The sequence below is a fragment of the Toxotes jaculatrix genome, chromosome 17, assembly GCF_017976425.1.
Source record: "Toxotes jaculatrix isolate fToxJac2 chromosome 17, fToxJac2.pri, whole genome shotgun sequence".
Lineage (NCBI taxonomy): Eukaryota > Metazoa > Chordata > Actinopteri > Toxotidae > Toxotes > Toxotes jaculatrix.
Window position 1 is genome coordinate 9,929,313 of NC_054410.1, and position 23,694 is coordinate 9,953,006.

General features: G+C 41.5%; 1 protein-coding gene across 1 annotated transcript; it reads left to right on the forward strand.

The window, feature by feature from the left end:
* Positions 1 to 315: 315 nt before the first annotated feature.
* ythdf2 (YTH N(6)-methyladenosine RNA binding protein 2) lies at positions 316 to 8,628 on the forward strand. The gene is made up of 6 exons (XM_041060692.1): positions 316 to 498; positions 725 to 749; positions 2,007 to 2,086; positions 3,232 to 4,929; positions 6,713 to 6,778; positions 7,165 to 8,628. Exons 1-6 carry the CDS (start codon positions 472 to 474, stop codon positions 7,186 to 7,188), a joined length of 1,920 nt encoding a protein of 639 aa, XP_040916626.1. The 5' UTR covers positions 316 to 471; the 3' UTR covers positions 7,189 to 8,628.
* The last annotated feature ends 15,066 nt before the right edge of the window (positions 8,629 to 23,694 follow it).

A 23,694-nucleotide genomic window follows, 5' to 3' on the forward strand; every position in this document is an offset into this window, starting at 1 on the left:
TGATCCTCCAAATTTGATTTGCGACGCCTAGTGGTTTCCCAACCTCCAGGATGAGACCCGCAGGTTAGTTTAAAGATGCCAAATTTAACTAAAGCCCATCAGAAACATCTGAGATGCCACTTTGTCACACGTAAAATATATAATGGGTATTTGATATTATTTAAATACTTAGGGATCTGAATTACCGTGCCATGGGTGGATGGTGTGACTGTTAGCGGGTTATACGTGGCTCCTCCGCGCCACTAGGGGGCGCGTGTCCGCTGCAAATAAATGCCATCGTGGGTTGACGAGGCCGCCCAGCCATGTTGAGGAGTCTGTCAAGCAAACTGCAGCCCGCCATTGTGTAGAAACCAGGCTCTGTAGGGAGATAGGGGCGCTTGGCTGAAACTCTTCAATAGCTAGACAAATTCTACACCCTGCCGCTTTTATTTAGGAGTAAATACAGTTACACAGGCGCCGGGGGGGAAAGACATGTCAGCCAGCAGCCTTCTTGAACAGGTAAAGAGAGGTATTTTCTGAACATTTACGAGGGCCAAATTTCTCAGCATCGCGACGGCTAGCGAGGATAGCTTAGCTCAGAGGCAGCGGCTGTGGCTCAGTAGTGCAGTAGGCCTGACCACCTGCTAAAGGAACTGACTGCTGAAAATATATCTCTTCATCTATTTTTTCCCCTTCCTCTCTTCTTATAAATCAAACCTTCATGAATCACCTGGACCCAATCCAGAGACCGAAAGGCCAAGCTAATAAAGGTAAGACCAAATCTTGTCTAACATTGTCGACTTGGGTTGAGTGGATGCGGATTTTTTTACGTGCGGTGCGCTTTGAAAATCTTGCGTGCGCGGATGCGATAGCTTGTCTCCTAGCGTCTTGGCAAATAGGCCTGTCTGTGTAAGCTGCAAAGATTTTTGCCCTTAATTTGCCATTTCAATAAAACGCAGAACAACATGGTGTTTCATAAGAGTGTCCTCGGCCCCTTACTCGCCATTCGTGAGTTTACTTTACATCCCTGAAATGACACTTGTAAGGTTCCCACAGTTAGCATTAGCTATCTCATGACAAGCTAACATCGTTAAATGGCAACATGATACACATCAGCATCGTTTTCCTGGTTGTACTCGCAAGGCTTTTTATTCATCTGACAGGTGCGAGAATGCCTTCTTAGTAGTCAGTGTTTCTCGGTAGAATTCAGTTTAAAACATTTTGCAGTGTTAAGCTACAGGTGCCATTCTAGCACGCTGGCCACTTGGCTAGTGTTAGCCAGGTCCGTCATGTTGAAAGGACTGTTGGCGCTCGTTAACATGGAGACGCTGCGCACTGCATGCAGCTAACTACTTAGCTAGCGTGCTAATGTTAGCTGGTTGCTAAGTTAACCCAAAATGACACGTCTTCCGACATGCTTTTCCTGTGTCCAAATGGGCCCCACACGTTCCCGTCATCATGCTGCTCGGACTGTACTGTCAGATAACCTGAATTTGCTAACCTGAATGTATGGTAGTTTAACTTTTCCATGCCCCGGAGAGCTCCCAATGAGTCCTATGGCATCCAGCACAGGACCGCCAGATATAACAGAGAGCAGTCCTAAACTTGTGAAAACAAACCGGGGACCACTGGTCCTTCTGCGTTTAACATACATCAAGGCTGCTCTCAAAGTATCACTGATGGTGTAACTTATCCTAAAATTTTGTTTTGTAATTTTTGAGGGAATCTGAATGTCTGTGTTTTTAACTTAACTACTGTCAGGTACATTTAGTTCTTCAGGAGGTCTCAGTCATGTCATTGCTTAAGTAATCTTAAGCATATTGAGCAGGTATAATCAGTGATGTCATGCTCAGCTTGGTGGCTTTTCCTGTGAGACTCATAAATAATTGCAGGGAGTGGTTTTGTTATGTAACAAGTGGTGATGATGTTGATGTGAAATGACCAGATAATATAATGTATCACACCACTCACATTTCTGCAGTCACACAAATGTGTGTTTGTTAACCTCAGTGTTGCTTTCTTTTCAGTGCAAAACGGAGCTGTGACCCAAAAGGATACTTTGAATGACGATGAGTTTGAGCCTTACCTGAATACTCAGGCCAGACAGGTAAGCTTTTATTGACAGGTTTTTGCCCGCAGTTGCTGCTTCTCATTTGACTCACTTTTATCATCTCTGACTGTAAGGGATCCTCAAGTTAGGTTTTGCTTAATCTAAAATCTATTTTATGTCTGACTGATTGTGGTGGAGTTGAAAAATAAATCAGCAGGTTGAACCTGAATTTTAGTAGTTGACTCTTTAAATAAAGAGTATGATGATGATGATTTTTTTTTGCTACCGTGTGTTTCAGCATATTCTATTTGAGATGTTGGATTAGCCAGTCTTCATGTAAAGTGAATATGATGCACATGCAGTAAATCACTGACTATTTGAGCATCCCTGACATAAAATGAATGTGTGAAAAAGCACAGAGTCTGTGTAGTACTAAACCCACATGGATTTGTTGACTGGTTGCAGAACTTTTCTTCCTCTCTGAATTTCCAAGCCTTAGAAGTTGATTACAGAGGATTTCTCTGAAGATATTTTTGTGTCACTTTTTTGGTAACAAAAGGAAATGTCTTTACTAGAAGATTAATGTACACACTTGTAGACTAACCTTTTTTCGCTGGCCTTGAGGTGTATTCATGTGTGTGCACATCCTTGCTATTTGCATGGATAAGAAATATAAGAAGACCTTAAGAATTTGCAGCTGCATTGGGAGTGTTTGTTTATCTTATTCTCAGTGGCCTTGGATTTTATGTCTCTTTATAGTGTGTTGGGGGACTTCCCCCTTGTGTAGTAACAGAGACACTTTCTATTAAGTGGGCTGTTCAGGAAAAGAATGGAGTCTGTATTTTCCTCCACTCAAAACAATGCCCCATCCTTTTTGTCCAAGAGACTATAAATAAGCAAAAAGTAGCATATTTCAGTGCTGTGCATTTACAGATCAGATGGGAAGAGAGGATGGATACTTGTTATTGTTTTTATAGATGCTTCATTATTGTGTGGTGAATCTTTGGCATATAATGATAATAATAATTCAATAACTTTTATCATCTTTTATTTTGGTCTGACTATTTGGATCTACAAGAACAAGGTATACACATATCAAACAGAAGCTTATGTTAACAAATAATGTTATTGATAATGTGTGTCATTGCAAGCAGCTGTTCTTTTACCATCTTGTCACTAAAACAAAATCTTTTTCTATTTAGAGCAATGCCTATACGGCCATGTCGGACTCGTACATGCCCAGCTACTACAGCCCCTCCATAGGATTTTCCTACTCCCTAAATGAGGCAGCATGGTCCACAGGTGGGGACCCTCCTATGCCTTACCTGGCCTCCTATGGACAGCTGAGCAATGGGGAGCCCCACTACCTCCCGGACGCTATGTTTGGCCAGCCAGGCCCCCTGGGGAGCAACCCTTTCCTGGGCCAGCACGGCTTCAACTTCTTCCCCAGTGGTATCGACTTCTCGGCTTGGGGCAATAGCAGCTCTCAGGGACAGTCGGGGACACCGCAGAGCTCTGGCTACAGCAGCAGCTATGCCTATGCTCCCAGCTCCCTTGGGGGTGCAATGATCGATGGACAGTCCCCATTTGCACCTGCTGCCAATGAGCCACTCAACAAGGCACCTGGTATGAACAGCCTTGACCAAGGCATGGCAGGGCTTAAGATCAGTGGTGCTGCTCCTGGTGGTAACGGGGACATGGCTCCTAAGGTGGTTGGCTCTGGTTTGCCAGGTGGGGGTCCTCTTGGCCCTGTATCATCTGTAGGACCTCCCAGCATGCCTCCTGTCTCAATTGCCCCTGCCAAGCCCGCCTCCTGGGCCGACATTGCCAGCAAGCCAGCCAAGCCTCAACCCAAGCTGAAAACCAAGGGTGGTATGGCTGGTGCCAATTTGCCTCCTCCGCCCATTAAACACAACATGGACATAGGCACTTGGGACAACAAGGGTACCATGCCTAAAGCTGCCACCCCTCAGCAGGTGCCCCCTATACCCAGCAATGGGCAGCCGCCCAATCAGGCTTCCCCACAACCTGGAGCTACTGCTGCAGGGAACCCACAAATGCCCCTCAGCAATGGACAGCTGGTACCACCTGTTTCCCAGATGGGGCAGCATCAGCTTCCACCCAGTGGGCAGCCAGGTATGGCTCCAATGCCCCAGCCCCCCCTTTCCCAGGGTCCTCCTCCTCCCCCAAGCCAACAGCAGCAACCTTCTCAGCCGACACGTTGGGTCCCTCCACGGAACCGGGCCAATGGTTTTGGGGATGCCGGTGGAAGTGGTACAGGCCAGTCGCCTCCAACCTCTTCTGGTGTGGGTGTTGTTCCTGGGGTCCCCTCTGAGCCTCACCCAGTCCTAGAGAAGTTGCGTATGGTCAACAATTATAACCCCAAGGACTTTGACTGGAATCCCAAGCAGGGCAGGGTGTTTATCATCAAGAGCTACTCCGAGGATGACATCCACCGCTCCATCAAGTATAACATCTGGTGCAGCACGGAGCATGGCAACAAGAGGCTTGACACAGCCTACCGTTCGTTGGGTGGTAAAGGGCCACTTTATCTTCTGTTCAGTGTCAATGGGAGCGGTCACTTCTGTGGCGTAGCAGAGATGCGCTCACCCGTGGACTACAACACGTCTGCTGGCGTGTGGTCACAGGACAAGTGGAAGGGTCGTTTTGATGTGCGCTGGATCTTTGTTAAGGACGTTCCCAACAGTCAGCTGAGGCACATTCGACTGGAGAACAACGAAAACAAGCCAGTGACCAACTCTCGGGACACACAGGAGGTACCACTGGACAAGGCCAGGCAGGTGCTAAAGATCATCGCTGGATATAAACACACCACTTCCATCTTCGATGACTTTTCTCACTACGAGAAGCGTCAGGAGGAGGAAGAGTGTGTGAAAAAGGTAACATAGATACTGTTGAATAAAGCGATAGATGAATGGAGAAAAAAGTGCTCTACTTTAACTTGTGTTGAAAAGGTGCAGTATGGATGTGTGTGTGTGTAGAGAGCATGTACAACTTGGTTTTTTTGCATTACAAATAGACTCTCAAATAGAGAAACACCTCACGGGTTTACAGCTGGAGTTAAAATCTTTGTCAGAGTTTGATGTGATTGTACACAGGAGGATATTTGGTGATTTTATTTTATTTTTTCTTTCTCTTCAGTCCTTCACTGTGGTGTTATATTTTTCTGTCTGTTTTATCACTCAGATGTAATGCCCCTAATAGATTAACACACACAGAAGAATGAAGTACAGATTCCATTTTACTTGGTGATATTCACTGAAAGCTGATATTATGAAATGGTAACATTTAGTGGATTACATGAGAACACATCGAATTGATTCATTTGTGTTGTGGTTATAGCCATATCAGTGGCATCTGCTCCTTCCTACAACATATACTCAGTTGTGCAACTGCCTGAAGTTATGTGAAATGGTTTTTTTTCTTCCATCCCTTATGTCTTAACACATTTTGGTATTGAGTAAAATCTGTTGTTTAACTTTGTGCTGAGCTTATCAGCATCAACATATGGAACAAAAATAGAAGAGCAAATGTGTATTGTAGCTCATATAATAAATACTTGTTTGCATTTCTTATGAATTTTTGAACAAGGTAGCATTTAATACTTGGGCTTTGGTGTCTTGCACAGCTGTATTACACATTTTGCAACCTTTCTGCCTTACACAGGGACAAATTACACCAGGACAACACAATATTGGCTTGGAACCTTCCTTAACAGCAGCCTGTTAACCTTTAGTAAATTGACATAATTTGCCTGCTTGCTAATAGATGTGGAGAAGCTTATTTTATCCTGTGGATATACAATCATTTATCTTCCTGTGTGTTGTAATTGTGGATGGTTCATGCCAAGAACTGTTGTGTTAGTTGGATCTTAATTTTAACCTGACTGTATATTTAAGGTATGCTTCAGAAGGAGAGTGTAATAGCTTATCAAAGCCACATACTGTGCTGCCTGAAGGTTACTGTTTAGGGCTTAAAAGCCAAGATACATGAGCTGTAGGAGTAAATAAGTTGCTCAGTATCCTATATTAAATTACTTAGTTTATAAATACATTTTAATGGGAACATAGGCTTTATCTTCTGCCTGCTTTCTCACACTTTACAGTAAGCAAGACATTTGTACAAAAATAAATGTAGAGAATGTAATTATACGGCCACAAGCATTTCATAGACAAATTATTTTTTTTTACAGTTGTATTGCTCGGTGTTCTTAAAGTATTCTTTTAAGAAATATGAAATGCTGTGATTTGTTGCGTTAAGTCACTGTTATTTTCAGCAGTTAAACTGAATTTGTTGCATAGTGATGGATGGTGAGCTCCACCAATATATGAAACTTCAAATGGCTTTTCTTTTTTTTTTTTTTAATTCAGGACAAATATTATTTATTTAAGTTATAACTGGCAGTTGCAGATTAATAAGTGATATGTAATGTAAAAGTTAGGTTTTAGATTTGTTATGTGATAAGTTCTTCAATATAATGTCTGTACGCAGTTGTGATCTATATTTTGGCGTTTGATCATAACTTGGTGTGGTTAATGTGGCGTTGCCAGACTCTTACAAAAATCCTCTGATGTTCTAAAATCTGGTTTATGCACAGTGACTTGTCTGTTTTGAATGTGAAATTGTTCAGTTACGCTCAGTTTTCACTCCTCTGTGTGACAGGTGGAGGTCCAAGGCAGTGAGCCATATCCCAGCAACCCAAGCAGCAGGACTCATTACAGGCTTCAGGTAACTTGCTTCATCTGCGGGCATATGCAGAAGCAGTATGCATGTTGTTATTTTAATACTTGGTGGAGATGGCTTGAACTCTTTACCAATAGTACCAGTGCTTTCAAAACTTGTACATATTAAGTTTGTTTGAAATCTTGAGCTGTTGAGCAATAATCAGAAATCAAGAATCTACAGCCTGTATCTGTTCTTATATCTGAGCTGCCCTTTTATAGTTGGATAAGAGCTGCTGTGTTAATAAAATGGATGTTGTGCACTTTTGGCTTAAAGAAATGAAATGGGAGAAATCATTCCCATCAGTTTGAAAATATATTTGTTTTGTATGTTGCTGTGTGTAATTTGCTCTCTCTCTCTCTTTTTTTTTTTTTTTTTTAATTGTGTTCTAGGAGCGCCAAGGACGAGTCAAGTAACAGTCAGTGCTTTGGTCAAAAGACTGCAATGGCCCCCCCTAAAGCCCTGTCCACCCCATTACATCATTACATCCAGATCTCTTAAGAAATTCTAATAGGGGTGAAGAATTAACCAAGGACAAAAAAACTAAATGAAGACTTTCTTGATTTCTTTTGACTTTAAAGACTTACTTCGAACTTGTAGTAAAAACAAAAGGAAAACGATTATTCATAGGACTACAACTAAATGCATAGCATCCTTAGGTGAAATCTTTTTTGCCCCACCCCATTCCACTACATATGCTTTTTCCCCTGTATGCTGCTTTTTTCCTTTTTCCTTTTTTAAATGAAAGGATCCTCTGTTTTTATGGTCCAAGAGCAAGTCTTTAATTCTCTCACAGACACACAAATCCAATAGAAATTTGTAGTGTTGACTTATAATAGTGTCCCAAAGTCAAGAATGGGCAGTTTGTCGCATTTTCTTTGTAAACCTCCCCCCCTCGTCTCCCCTGTCTTCTGAGGATACTCAACTCTTCAACCAGGACCCCGTGGAGTTTTCTCCTCAATGGATATTCATCGTAGGCAGGTGTCAACGACGCTCACTCCAGAATCTGTTTCATACATGCTTGCCATGTTTTTGGTTGAGAGGACTGCAGATGTTCAGGATGGCCCTCTATTTTGTTTTCGCATGTGTTGGACGGAGTGTGTGGGGGAAGGTAGGGTCTGGATGATCTGGAGAGGAAGAGTAGGGAAAGGGGGTCAAGAGTTTGAAAGCAGAAGAAATGTTAAGTTGATGAGCCTTGCTCGGTGTATAATTTTATGGTCTAGAAAAAAATGGGGCCCTCTGTTAACAGTCTTCATTGGACTTTATTTACCTTCTTTCTTTCTCTTGGACAAGTTAATTCATTGCTTTGGGCTGCTTTCTTGTTTTTTTTGTTTTTTTTTTTCTCCTTCCCCCGTTTTCTAAAGACAGTGATGCGAGTGGCCTTGCCCCCACTCTTTCTATTAATCAGTTCAAAAGTAATAAATGTGGTATATTCAGCAGAACCGGTGTGTATTCCCCTTGTTTGACTCTGTAAAGCAGTTTTGTCATGCAGTACGTCTGTGCGTTCTTTTCATCTGTTTTTCTTTTCCCTGATGGGTATAAGAATGAATGTTTTTCTGCTAACCTTCATACTCAACCCGTCCACTCTCCACCCTGACTTCCAGTTTTCACCACAGTACCCTGCATTTCTTTCCTCTCTGCTCTCCAAAACCACCTTGTCCTCCACACTCCCATCTTCCTGTTTCTGACTGCTCAGCCAACCATACATATTATAATATCACAAGCAGCTTCCACCATTTTCAGAATGTCATTGTTGGTGAGTAAAAAGAAAAAAAAAAAAACAAAGAAAAAAAACGCAAGGTCCTCTCTCAGAACTACTGGCTTTCATTTGTGGCATAATAAAGATGCTCCACAAAGTCATGTGTGGGTTTTCCTCATCATTAGCTTATGGTTTGTTTGTTTTTTCCTTTAGTCACGTGGGTGGCCTGTTGTACCTTTCTTCTTCCGTTGCATCATTTTTCTCCCAGGGAATTTTGGGAAATAATTTTTTTTTTCTGCTAAAAATTGTGTTGTATTTCATTTCTTTTCTTTTCTTTTCTTTTCTTTTCTTTTCTTTTCTTTTCTTTTCTTTTCTGGCAGCACACCACTGCAGTGTAGCAGCAGCAAATTTGTTCAAGCCATGTCATTGTTTTGGGGACCGTAAGGTGATTTACAGTAACCCGTGGGCAAGAGCTCATTTTAAATGAGCCCGTCAGCTACACCTGAGTAGGCCTGACCTCAGACCAGGTTAGTGCATGTAAGGTAAGCAGCGATATTAACTTTGCACACAGTGGCTCTTAGAGGATGCGGCAGCGTTTGACACGGTTGAATTGAAGCTGAAGTTGTGAAAATGTTCACCTTATGTCGTTTACCTGTGTGTGTACGTGTGTACAAATGCCTGGGAAATAATGTGCAGTCCGCCATTTTCTTTCCTCGTCAGTGCGGCTCTAACGTAGCGGCCACAAGAGGGCGACACAGCTTTATTTACTGCAGTTCATTTTCCATCTTCACCGGAGTCTTCCTCAGTTGGGGTTAACGGGTTTTCAAAACGGGTGTCAACATCAAGCACGGGTGTTTTAAAGAAAAGACCATGTGTACATTTTATCTGAATGTGGAATTACTATTATTTATTTATGTATTTGTGTGTTTTGATTTTGAAATACTGCGTCTATTACCGACAGTAGAAACTATCGAAAAAAAACATTTTACTATAAGAATTTTATCAGTTGATGATAAGTGCTAGGTGGACCTGTATTCTTGAGATTGGATGGCTTTTTGTGACCTGTAGTTCAGACGATAGGATATTAAAACACTGGTAACACCCAGACACAGTTTTACTAAAATTCAAATTTGCCTGAACCATAAAATTATTACCCTTAAACCAAACAAGATGGAAAACCCATCAACAAAATTAACAGCTTAAATAAAGTAAAACATACAAGTCACGGGTCTTTTTTTTCAGGAACTTAGTCTAAATAATTAGTAAAGTTTTCTCATTTGGTTAGATTTGTTTACACTAGTGTGTTTGCAAATATTAAAAACCCTAACATATATATACTTATATAAATTATGCACTAATCATAATCTAGACAAAATTCCCTGCTTTTAATCTATATGTCAAAGCTTCAAGTTTCACAGCCTCTGTGAATTTAGCTGTGACTTGTAGACAATCAGAAGAATGTACCCTTGTGACTTTTTTATATTCACACAAATTTTGCTTAGGTTATACATATGAAGCACTGCCCCAAGAGGTGGTTCACAGGTTCATATTATTTAAATAAAACAACAAAAAAAATGGATCCATCCACCCCTGGTTTGACGAGGTAGGCTACATATTAACCACAGCCTATAACGATGGCCTCAACAATGGCGATAATAATCATGGTAATTCATAATCATTTACTGAATCAAATTATTTCGAACGGGCTGTATTTGCAAAACTTGGGCTGAAGAACCTAAACATATGAGATGAAAACGGGAGAGCATCACTCAGGTTTTTGGGACTAAAGGGTAGGTTCTTGGGTAGGAAGACCCGTGTGTGTGTGTGTGTGTGTGTGTCTTTGAGTGTCGGGTGTCGAGAGGGGGGTTGACGGCACGTGTCGTGTCTGAGTTGTGGGTGCGTGGCAAACACGCTGCCTCGAGGGGATCTCCTGTGACCCTTATCTGCGCGTCTCTGGGGACGCCTTTTTAGCCCCTCCTGGGATGCAAATGAACGGCCATAAAAGAGAGGCAGATACAGCCGCCGAGACGATGGAGGAGAAGAAAGGGAAATGGGACCATGGGGAGAAAGTGGAGGGGGTTGAGGGGGGCACGAAGAAGAGAAGGGGAGGAGGTCAGCATTCACATCTCAGAGCGCATGAAGCTAAGTGCATGGAGGAGATGGAGAAAGAAGTTGCCCTGCAGTGGTGAACAGAGAAATCCCTCACTCTTCTGATGACAGTTTTGTTGTTGTTGTTGTTGTTGTTGTTGTTGTTGTTGTTGTTGTTGTTGTTGTTGTTGTTGGTGTGTGTGTGTGTGTGTGTGTGTGTGTGTGTGTGTGTGTGTGTGTGTGTGTGTGTGTGTTGGAGGACTTATTGCGTGAGTTTTTTTTTCCATGTGCAGAATCTCGACACTATTAACTAAATAGGCCTACACAAGAGGCACTCGAATTATCAGCAGTCTCCTTTTGTTGATTTCAGGAGGCTGTAATTCCTTTAATTTATTTAAGCGCAAATATTAATAAAACAACATAAAATGCCCGATTAAAAAAAATCATATTTTTACATCGACCCATTCGAGCGATTATATAGGCTGTTACTTGGTTAAACTCTGTAACCCTGCATTAGGCTATGTAGGGAAAATATTAAAAAAATTGTCCGCTGTATTTTTGCCCGATAGAAACAATTGTTTAGCCAGAGAGAGCCACACATTAAACGTGTTGTGTCTATGGGTTCATACTGCACTGCAAGGTCATGGTTCTGCTTTATTTTCCCTCATTACCATGAGGCATCCATCTCTTTCTTCCATTAGTGACGCTTCACCATGTCGCCAACCCGACCTCTATTTACATGACTAAATTAGATTTCTTCTCTCTTTTCGTGCGTTTTGTTTCGAATCGGAAAGCCTTGACTATAATATTTCAAAAGAAGGAAACTGTAGTAAACCTAAAAAGAAAAGAAAAAAACGCAGCAACATAGGGGAGTAGATCTAGACTTTTATTTTATGAAGAAAAAAAAATATCTTTATGGACCTGGAGTTTCAGCTTCAGTCACTTAATCATATTTTACTTAAATTTTGCAAATTAGGGCATATACATTCCCTATATGTGATAAAGGATTTATTTAATATAAGATGTTCTTTTTTAAATTTTTTTTATTGTTTTACCTTCTAACATGGACAGTAAAATGTCCCTTCTCAATAACTTGAAATCTTACATCTGTTATCAATTTATCTGCCTAATTTTGTATTTGCATCATGAGTGAAAGCAGTAGCAGCGAAAAAAAAAACAACAAACAAAAAAAAACAATGCTCGCTATTTAGGAAGAATGATGATGAATGTTTTGATCACGTGAGGGGGTCTATATGTGGTCACCTGCTCTCCATCGCCAGGGGTCCTGCACTGTTGACATATTGAGTATTACCCCCTCATTTCTTCTAGGGTCCCAATTCTATTGAGAGTTTAGAAAATGCATAATGTGTAGACAGGCGCAGGGGCCTGAAAACAGTTGATGACCTCTGTCCCAACATATGTGGCACACTTGCCCTCTGCACGCTCTAATTGTGTAGGGATGACAGGCAATAATTAAATGTCACTCACTGATATATAAAAATATCAAGAAGCATAGTATAGATGTAGGATGTAAAAAAAGCTGTTTTTATTTGTGTGTTCTAACAATCTCGAGCTTACAATGCCAAAAATGTTTAACTGCTTAACTATGATTGTTTTTGTGCTGATTTTGTCCATTTTACCTACAATAAAAATATTGTCAGATTTTGTTGAGACTTAAGTCTGGACAAATTAATTAATGATACAGCAGTAAGTAAAAAAATAGATGGCAACGAATCTGTGGAAAAATCCGCGATTTTTCAGTTTTTTCTTTTTCAGTTTTTTCTTCTTTTTTTTTGCATATCCCGCCTCCATCGTCTCAGATGTAGGTCAACTCACATCTCTATCGCCTACAGCAATTTACAGCTGGAATCATTCAATGCAGCTCTATGATTATAGGAGTAGAAATAAAGCTCATTATTTGAATTACTTGACGTGCTTTGAGCCTTATCACTTAAAAAAGAAACACTATATTGTACAAATAGAAATGTAATCCATGAAATGACTTTATTGAGACTTTTTGCAGAACAAAAACACAAACAAAGGCGTGATATCAAAACTCACAAACAGAAAAACTATAGTTTTAAACAAAATGCAAAGCCGTATTTTCAGAGAATGGATGGTAATGGAAATATGTTCAGTTGAAATAAAATAAATCAGCATGCGTGAGAATGATTCAGGAGGTTGTTGCATTTTATGATAGGCCTATTGGCAGAGTTGAGTAAAAATAATTTTTCTACAGTAAAGCTCATCATGCTTTTAGACCATTCTCACTCTGTTTTTCCTTCTTCCTCTCAGACAGGGCAAGTGTACGCTCATGCGTAAACACACAGACCTTTGAAGTGGCCCTCTGTCACCACATGGCAAATCCCCCTGGTGTGATCCCTCTGTCCATTTGGCCACAGGACCGACACTGGTAGGCTGCCTACGGCTCTGTCTGTTCTGACATTATGGAAACCAGTGTATTAGTTAGACTGGCGCCCAGTGGTTATGGTGTATTTCTCTCTATGTCCTGTATGTCTCAATAATACATATCCTAGATTTCTATGGCTTGCATTAACTGATCTGTACACCTGTTTTAGGTCTCCATTCTGTAACTTCTTTGCCTAATGCTTCTTCTCCTGCTTCTCCGTGTCTATTAATGTCATTGCTTGTTAGTCTCATAGGATTGTAGTGAAGGTCCATCTGTGTAGTTATCAGTGCCACTCTCCTGTCCTGTATAGCGGCTTTATGACGGTCTCTCAGGTGAGCGGAGACTGTGGCTTCTCTCTTGGCATTCACCGCGTGCCTTAATTGTATTGAAATTAAATCAAGGTCCACTGTGAACACAAAGAGCTCAAACCCAAACTTCCAAAAGGTTCTTGGGTCCTTTTCATGTCCTGTTCTCCTCTGTCACTTACCCTGATTTTAGCAACACTTTCCCTCTTTTGTATTCATGTTCTACAGCAATTTTCAACATGAACCCTATTTGTTGTTAATGAAAGTACATCCTATTTTTGTTTTTTGCTTTTTTTTAACCAGTCCATCCCTGATTGACTTCCTCATTCCTCTGTCCTCACCTGTGATCTCTCCTCCCTGTGGGCTCAAAGGCGGCTATGCGGTCCTTTCACATGTCAAAGTACATTGCATGCTAATCCCACACCAACATGCATTCTCCCTTTGCAATGAATACAGGTTTTCTATACAGACAATACAGAAAAAAATCATATATGTTACAAACCAATGATGTTGTGATTCCTCTGATTGAACAGCCCACAGTGTGTAAAAGCATGCATGCATTTGTGGATGTGCAAGAAAGGATTTCCAGCAACAAAATATGAACAAAGAAAAAAAAATACATCTAGTGATCATCAAAGCAGCATTCGCACCATTAAGGCATTCTCTGTATACACATACTACAGCACATCATTAAAAAGCACCACAGAGAGAGGAGAGCACAGAGAAACAGGGAGTGAGATAGAGCGAGCGAGCAAAGCTACCTTTGTTGCACCATAAAGAGAGCAGCAGCCCAGCTACCTGATTGCTGCCATTCCTGCAGACCATCTTCCCCTCAGAGCAAAACAAAGGATGACGACTAGATATTTATGAGTACACACAGCGATGCGTCGCTACGCCTTATCCTCACCATAGCTCTGCCTCCGCTGTTCCTGGTTAAGAGCTTGGTACGGTTTAACCAGACCAAGCAGTTCTTCATTACAGTTGGTAAAGCTGTGTCGTTATCCCCCCCCACCACTTACCCTCCCTCTCTCCCTCCCTCCCTCCTACTCTCCATCTCTTCTCTACTGTTCTCTCTCTCTGTGCACTCTGCGCATGTAACTATAGCCATGTACAGACTGGAAAACAGTATCTAAATAACAAGTCTTCATCCTCTGATGAATAACTGCATGCACAAATTAATAATCTAATAAAGATTAAATACTGATGTTTAAGAAAAAGCAAAAACCTAAGAGGAAGAATTTAGCTTCTTTGCCATTATGCAAGACTCTCAGGTCCAGAAAAACTGCAACTGTTACATTTATAATCCCTTTCTTTTTAAACTCTTGACCAATGCACCTAATTCTTTTCTGTATTTGCCTATGTAAAATTCTACTGCAGCGCAGAAGAATAGGGTTTGCACAGATCAAATATATCCTTCCTTTCTAAAGACGAGGCAAAAAATAGCAGAGGAGCTGCAGAGTATTTCCTCCTTCAGGTCCTTGGTCCTGGTTTTGTTATTGTTGTTGCTGTAGTTGTAGCTGTGATGCGCAGCTCCATCCTGTGAAGGTCCTTGTGGGTTGGGAAGATCAGGGGAGCAGGCACACTGGGTGTGATGGGATGGCGGACAAGGGGTTGAAGGGACGGGAGGCAGGCAGGTGTCACGCATGCAGTCAGGGGAAAGAGGAGAGAGGGCAGCAGGAACAAAAAACTCAGCTAAATTCTACCCAGTCACCATCATTAGAAAAATCCATTTGGATCTGCTCAAGACAAAACCAAAAAGGAAGACAAAAAAGCCCAAGATGTAAAATATACATATATAAGCCAGGTAGGTATATATGTATGAGGATCCAAGGGAGAAGGAGGAGAAGGAGAGAGATAAGGGATGGACGGACGAGGAGGAACAAGCAACTGGCTCACACACAGACACACTGCGCCGAGGCGAAGGCACGGGCTTCAATTTATGCTTTCTGGTCGACACCACCCCCCACCTCACACACACACGCGCACACACACACATGCAGACACACACACAGAGCGTCCCGCCCCTATCTGCCCCTGTCCCTGTCCTGTCCCGTACTGGATGCGTGGCCCAGCTGATCAGTGCAGAGGGATTAGCCATCGGGGCCAGCTGGCAGGGATTACACAGGCAAAGTGGGGGAGGTGTGTGTGGGGGGTGGTGGGAATGGGAGGGGGGACAAGGGGTGAGGAGGGTAGGCCTAATACTGGGTGGGGGGGAAGGGGAGGATGGGAGGCCCTGTCTTGTCCTGCACACACACACGCACACACACAGATGTGCTTGAAGACACACACATTCTCCTGCATATACAACACTTTCACTTGCACATTTCATACAGATGCACATCATGTATCGTGCACCGGTGCCTGAATACAATATGAAATGCTTACAAATATAACTTTGCGGTGAATGCACGGGCTGCAGCGGCACAGACTGCAGCGGTAGCCAGCCAGTAATGCATGCAGTGCATCCCCTCACCCAGCAAGCCACGACGACGCACAGTGTTGATAAATGTATGTAAATGTGCATGAGGCATTGGGGGGAAGGGGGTGGGGGTGTGGGGGTGTGGGGGGCAGAGGGAGGGAACTCCACAGGAGAGCGGGACTAGGCTGACAATGCAAGGCTTTGACCCTTGACCCCTCTCCGCTCCATCATCCGTGGCCATCAGCTGATCCCGGGAAATGGACAGCCGCAGTAAAACCCCCTCCCCTTCTTTTCCTCCCTCTCAAACACACACGCTCACATGCATGCACACACACACACTTGTCCACTAACAGCACTGAATCTACCAGGGCCCAGCACCTCAACTCTTTTTTTTTCTTCAGTCCTTTTCCATCTCTCACTCCCTCCAGCCCTCCATTGCTCCTTCCCGTCTCATGCCTCACTTCACCACTTAGCTCATCCCGATATCCCTGCTCCTAACCTCTCTCATTATTTTGAATTGTGTCGACATCTACAACTGTCATATCTACGCAGGAAGATATCCATTCTGAATGAGTATTTTTTATGTGTTCATGTTTTGACTGATCCCATTGTATTCAAGAATTTGTACTTATATTGGCTGTCAGTCTTAGTTTCTAGAACTGTTTAGACCTATGCCATCATATTTTATCTCCAGTGCTGCATGTAGTAGTTATAGCAGTGACCTTTTTTTTAATTTTTCAAATACAACAAATTATTCTTCATCAATATATCAAATACATTTATGCAGCTGAAGTTTTAAAACCAGGGCTGAAATTGTATAGAAAAATGAACACTCAAAAACACATTTTAGGTTAAATGAACTAGCTGTTGAGGTGATTACAAAACACATTAGCAGCACTGTTTTCTATGTTTAGTACAAGTTGATTATGATAATTTTCTTATGTTCCTTTTATCTGTAATAGTGCGCTTACAAGCAGTGTTGGAAGTTAGAGTCGTCTGGTGCGGCCATTGCTGTTGGTGTGATATTTGTCAGGCATTACCAAAATCATGTATGCTAACTGCAATAGCTGCGGTACTGCGGTAGCAATTTGACACACATTTACCCTTTGATCTCCATTTTAGTAAAACCATAAAATATCTTTTTCAACATCATACAGAATTACTCACTTCGATAGGATAACGTCCTAGAATTTGATAGGCCTTTATCATTCTTCATGGAAAATACAATCTGTTTCTAGTTTGTCACTTAATCTGCATAAAGTGTGGTGCATATAGGGATAATTCAGAGACGTGTTCAGTTATCTTTAGTCGCATCAAGTGTTATTTTGTAACAAGCTAAATGTCAAAAGTTTTTGCAGACTGTCAACAGCAGTTTGAGCTGCAGTATATAAGACAGAGACACAGTTCCGTCCAAACACACACAAACTCGTGTATACACATGCAAACATGGCACAGATGCACACACACATAGAGGCAGACTCAGAGTGATCTCTGTAAAATCAAAGAGACATTTTGTAGGGCCTCGCAGGCAGGAAATTGCAGTAGTGTTTTATAGAAAATGTATAGAATCAGACATGGTTCATGTTCGACAAATAGGACATTAGATCTGTTGCATGAAATGCACAATAACATTGCAGTCGAGCTTTGGGGTAGAGCTGCAGAGACAGCTTAGGCTCTTATTTGTGAGGGATGGAGATATGGATTTCAAAAGTGAATGTGAGTGAAGATGGTTTGAATTGAAACATGAACAAGAATAAATGACCTTTTGCTTTTTTGGTGAAATACTCTTTGCAATTTTTTGTCTATTTCTTGGAGAATGTTGGAACTGTATTATTTATAGGCATAAATTGCATGCCATAAAATTCATGCATACTTTACTGTATGCATTTATATGTGTAGGCTAGGCATGTTTACCCTTGTGCATATTGGCACGAAGAGAGGAACGAGATTTGCGACTGCATTTTTACGTCCTTCTACCCCGTCCTCCATTTTAAAACCCTGTACATGTGAGGATGAGAGCGGGCAAACAGGCATGCAACCCTACCAGCAGACAGCTAGGAAGATCACAGAGAGGCAAGCAATTTTTTATTATACAGAGAAATACAAGGGGAAGAAACAAGCGGTTATACAAAGAGACAAGCTGGGGGAGACAGACAGGAAGACAGAGGGACAAGCCGAGACAAATAGACAGTGCTCGTCCCTAGTTTGGTAATCTGATGGAGAGATTAGCAAGCAGGCAGCATTTGGGTCGGATTATCGAGTCATTAGAAAAGACTGGTGCTCCAGAGCCTCTCTCATGTGTTAATGTGGCTTTACAGATCCTCAGCGCAGTCTGCGCAGATAGTCTAGATTGTGTTCAGAGTATATACAGTAGATGGTCTTTCAGTATGTAAATAGGACCACATAAATCTAAATCTCCACAGATTGATTTGTTTGTATGTAAATGTTTATCATTTACATGCCAAATGAAATACAACAATCTTTATGGCAGAATTCTGTTTTTTAAAATTCTTTAAATTGCTCTAGTTATTTTTCTAATTTCCCTGTTTTAACAAGAAACATTTCTTTTAATTCTTTTCTTTCTTTTTTTTTTTTTTCTATTTTGGTGGAGGAACTTCCATGTCGCCATAATGCCAAAGTGTTTATTGCAGAATTGAAATGTATCACACAGAAATGTTCCTTGTATGTGAGTGAAAATAATCACTATAATTCCAATTTTATTTTTGCATCAGCTAAATCACCACTTCATGTTTATTCCAGGAGAACTGCTAAAATTTATTTATACTTTGATCTAAAATTTTGCCACCTATCTTTAGAATTTATTTATATGTAAAACACAATTTAGCATTTTTATTGAAAGATCCCCCCCCCCCCAAAAAATAACTTCATCCGAGTTTTTAGCAATGACACACAAATTCTGGCCTAGAGGTAGGGGAACCTGAAGACAGCTGAAGGAGTCTCTGAGTAAATGCATCACCACTATGTCTAAGTGTATAGATATATAGGTTGTGGCATTTAGTGCAGTAGGTCAGTGGAGAATTGCAGGGGTATATGGCCTTTATGCACTTGCAAATCATAGAGCTGTGATGTTCAGTGATGACGGGATTTAAACAGGATCAGGAGGAAGCCAGAGAGCTTACGTGTGTGTGGGTGTCTGTGCACAGGAATAAATGCTTTTACAGTAGGTTGTGTGGATTTTAGGTATTTACTATGTAAATATCATTGGCGATACACACAGTTTGTGTGTGTGTGTGTGTGTGTGTGTGTGTAGTTGTGTCAGGGGTGAGGGTAGCATGGTAGTTCATTGACAGCTGATCAATGCTGCTGACACTCTCTGTGTCAGATGTGCTGATATGGTCCAGTGACCGCGATATCAGTTTCAATTTCACTAGAGTGAGCAATGGAGCCTCTGATGAGTGTATATGTTTACATGTGTGTGAGTGTGGTCTGTAATATTTTCTAAATACAAAAATATGTACATGATCATGTGTCAGCAAGAGGACATTTTTCAAGTCCCCACACTGACAGCTCTTGAATGAATCTTAACAGCTTGTAACTTTACTCCAGGTCAAGCATATGCACGCTCAATCACTCTCGCACACATGCAAGCACACACTATCTGATCTGTGTTCCCAGAAACCTTCCCTTTTGCTGCTGCCTCTGCATACACCATGCCCCAGTTCCCCACCCCCATCCCTTTTTGTCAAATAAATTGCTATGTGACCTACTTCCCATTTTGCACCATTTCTCTCATGTTCAGATATTATTGTTTGAACATGAGTGATTTGCTTTGGGGCATACAGTATCAAAGAAAACACGGTGTATATAATATGGGGAATACTGTACTGTAAAGTGTAATGAATGAAATGTGTTTTTTTTTAAATATGGAAACGTTCACATCAGCGCTGACAGTTTTTTTTTTTTTTTTTTTCAAATCATGATTTGGTGTTGTTGCAGCGTGGCAGCTTCGCTTAATGTGTGGGCAATGTGTTATGAGTGTTTCTTTATTTTATTTTTTTTTAAAGGCTTTTGTTTTTAAAATTGCCCTTGTATGATTTGTAATTAAAATACATGGTTCACATATTTTCTGATTAACACATACAATAATACTCAGCCCTCATAATAACAGGATGTCTTTGTGATGGTCATAGACTGGGGAAATAAGGTAAATCAATTTTGCAGCCTAGTTAAGCAGAAAGCACAGTGGTAATTTTCAGTAATAAGCATGGCTAATTCATTGGACCACATTGCATTTATAACCCAGTTAGGTCTGCACTAGTTGGCATCCAGTATTCTGTTTGCACTTGAGGTGCATTTTTAAAAAGCTCTTCATGATGAAGGGGAACTTATGGCACCGCATTGTGGATCCCAGATATCACAATGTGGGTGGATTATACAGCGGCGAGTGTGAGGAGGGCTGCAGTAACTTTTATTCTATATTACAGTACATTTATTTACATGTAGTTTTATGTATTACACAACTTTTTCTGGTTCCACAGATTTTATTTCAGATGATATCATAGTCATAATTACATTTCTCAGTGTCTCTCATATTTCTTGTTCAACATTTTGAGATTTGCATGATTTATCACATTAGAAAGCGGCACGTGTGTAAGTTTGTGTGTTTGTGCATACATGTATATGTGTGTGTGTGCCAACGTGTGTCTACCAGATCAAGGCTCCATCCTGCCTTTTGCCAACCAAGCAGAGATGGCACCGGAGACCACACTGACCCTGATTTATTGGGATCAGAATCCACATGACAGCAATTAATTTACATCCATTAACTACATCGCTCGCTCTCTCTTTCCTGCTCTCTGTGGACATTTTGCACTCTCGCACAATCACTTTGAACATTCTTCGTTTCTTCCCTCACTCTCCGACTTTTTTCCTTTCTCAGCATGTTCTGTCGCTCTCTCCCCTTTAATCAGTCACTCTCACTCTACCACGCACTCCCGCATCTTGACTCTTGTTTTGCTCAAGGTACTGGGATTCCATGTTCCTAATCTATGGAGAAGACCTTTAGCATCCTGTCCTACAAGGACTGCTGCAAAAATGATAATGCCATTGAGTTCATAGTGCATGTACGTGTATTTGTGTAGTGTGTGTGTGTGTGTGTGTTTGTGTGTGTGTCTTTTGGAGGCATAAGAAAACTCTGGCTGGCTGGGAATCATATGAATGAACCCTATAAATAATCATTATGTTACATGTACTTAGATTTTTTAATAAGCGAACAGACTATCTGTGTAATCGGGACAAATTAAACAGTGCTCAACAAATTGGCTGCCTATGATTACACAAGGAATTTGACATTAACATTATAAGCTCAGCATCTTGTGATCGTTTCAACGGATCCTCCATGTCGTTTTCTTATTAAACCATCCAACTCATGCAGGTTCTCATGCTCAAGGGTCTTTCTCTCTGCCCCTCACGACAAGACACTTTATTGCTGGCCTATATCTCTCGCCGGCTCCCTACCTCTCACTCTCCATTCTACCAGTTTCTGTCTGCCAAGTGCTTTTTCCTGGCTTTTCAACTCAAGAAAGGAGACTTTGCTTGAGGGAGAATTTGCCATTTATTTCCAGAGACAAAAAAAAATGAAAAGGGGCTTTAGCACTTTGTATCTTTCCCTCTTTTTTGTCTTCATTCTCTGCGCATCTTTGCTCTATGCACCATTATGGAGTCTCTTCATCCAGCTCGGGCCTCCATGCCTTCGCTCTGTCCTCAGGGTGAGAGGACTGAGAGAGCACGGCTGGCTAAATGCACTGGGGGTTGGGTGATAGGGACAGAAGAGTGAAAGATGAATTCTTTTGACTCTCATCTAAATCCCTTGTCCAGATGAACTGAACAAACTATCAAGGGCGTGCACAAAAGATGCACACATACACCATTAAGGCAAGCCCTCATACTGTATCCACACTTTCTATGTATTGTCATGTATTACTTCATGCTCATATGCACACATATCACAGCAAGCACTTCATTTTAGCATAGTGCGGGCACAAAATAAAACAGTTCTTGCCTAATTCCAAATTTATTCTAAAGGGAAAGACAATGCAAAAATCCTTTGCTCACATCTCTTTATCAACATAGCTTGGGGACAGGTTCTACCAGTATCTGTTCAAGGATTGGCTGAGGATGTGGTGCGGGAGGAAAAGTTGCAGTTGGCAGCAGGCGGAAAGACACTGCAAAGAGAGCGGGGGTTCACAATAAAGGATTTTAAACCAAAGCCTCTTTGGTAAAGAGGAGGGAGGGAGGGAGGAAAGAATGGGGCTGTCGGGGTGGTGGATAGATACAGGATGACACAAGGTCCAGATTAACCCTAATCTCAGGCCTGGTGGTTTAGGTGAGGCTGAGGGACTGTAGGAAGCTATCCCGTGCCAGGTGGTCATGAGGAGGTTAAAACTGGGAGAGGGTGGGGGGCACTGGGAGGATGAGGATGGGACAGGGTGTTGCTAGGGAAGACAGAGAGACGCACAGACAGAAGGAGAAAGAGATTTGAGTATGGTATTTCAGTATCTCATCTTCCTCTGTGTTTTATTCAGATAGAAATAAAACCGAAAATCCAAAATGACTGACCAAAAACAGAAACTGAGAAGATGTTAGGGATCGGGGTGGGGGGTTGCACAGCTAGCAGAACAGCAGGCACTGTGACGGTGGCTGCAGGGTGATTGGGTGGTTGGTGCATGGTGACAGTGGCACATGCCCTGGTGCATGGGATTAGAGGGACAGTCAGTAATCTGCTGTTTAGGCTGTATGTAGGGCAAGAGTGGCTTAGCCTAGCCACTCTTAGCACGGGTGGAGCGCCAGAGCAAGAGGGAGAGGAAGTGGACTGGCGTTATATAGCTGCACTCAGCTTGCTTGGATCACCTCTTGCTTTCTCTGCATTTATCTATCTCTTTCTTCTCCCTTTATGTGTATTTTGCAGTAGCAGCCTAAAATACCAAAAGTTCTACCTGCTATTCTGAATTTTTTTTTTTTAATTTACAAGACACTTGAAAGTTGGGATGAGGGAGAAAATCTGTTGTATATATGTGTGAGAAAGAATTTGAAGAGATTGTATTTCAATTAAACAAGCACGCACAGTGAAGACAACCTGCTATCAGTGGTGGAAAGTAACTAAGTACATTTACTAAAGTACTGTACTTGAGTACAATTTCTAGGTACTCACCGTATGTAAGATGTCTTCCAAAATTAGACAAAACATAAAACATTTGGAGCACAATTAAGACCATGTAATTTCCCCAACTTCAAAACTATATATGCATGTAGGGCTCAGTTTATTTTGTTAAAGGAACACACATCCAACAGAGATCTAGTGCAATAAAGTCTGAAGAGTGCAGGTAAAGATCCAGGAGAAGGGAAGAATTCATGTCAAGCAGAGCTTCTCCTCCTGTTCATGATAAATATTGTAAAAACTAGCAATTAAATTTAAAATCCGGTCCTTAACCGTCCCTGCAATACTGTACAAAGCCCTTCAGTCGCAGGCACTCTCGAGATTTACAACATAAGCACCACTTACACTACAAACATTTTTCAATGAACCAAAATCACTGAACAAATTAAATCTAATTATTTGAACCACTGAAATAACAAATCCAAAACTCACAATAAGATGATATGCTACACGGCCCTAAAGAGATACTACAAATTAGCAGACTGTCTCTTCAGAAGCTGAGGCGCATCCCAACCGAGTATAAACTCAGTGACTGTCAAATGAGAAGAACACACAAAAAGACACTGCTGCCCAAACAGGATTGCATACAGTTTGGAATCACCGTTTAACAGGAAAGGTTGAGACAGAGATGCACTTCCTCCTTCTCTGTGGAAAGAACACAATATACAGAAATTCACATTCATCTTTCATGACTGAGAATATTTATGAGTAAGCGAGCATATTATTATATATCAGCATTTCTTCTACAACATTTTTTTTTTGTTCTGTGTCCACTTGGAATACTCTTCGAAGATTAAAAGATTCTCTCCATTTTCCAATGAGCC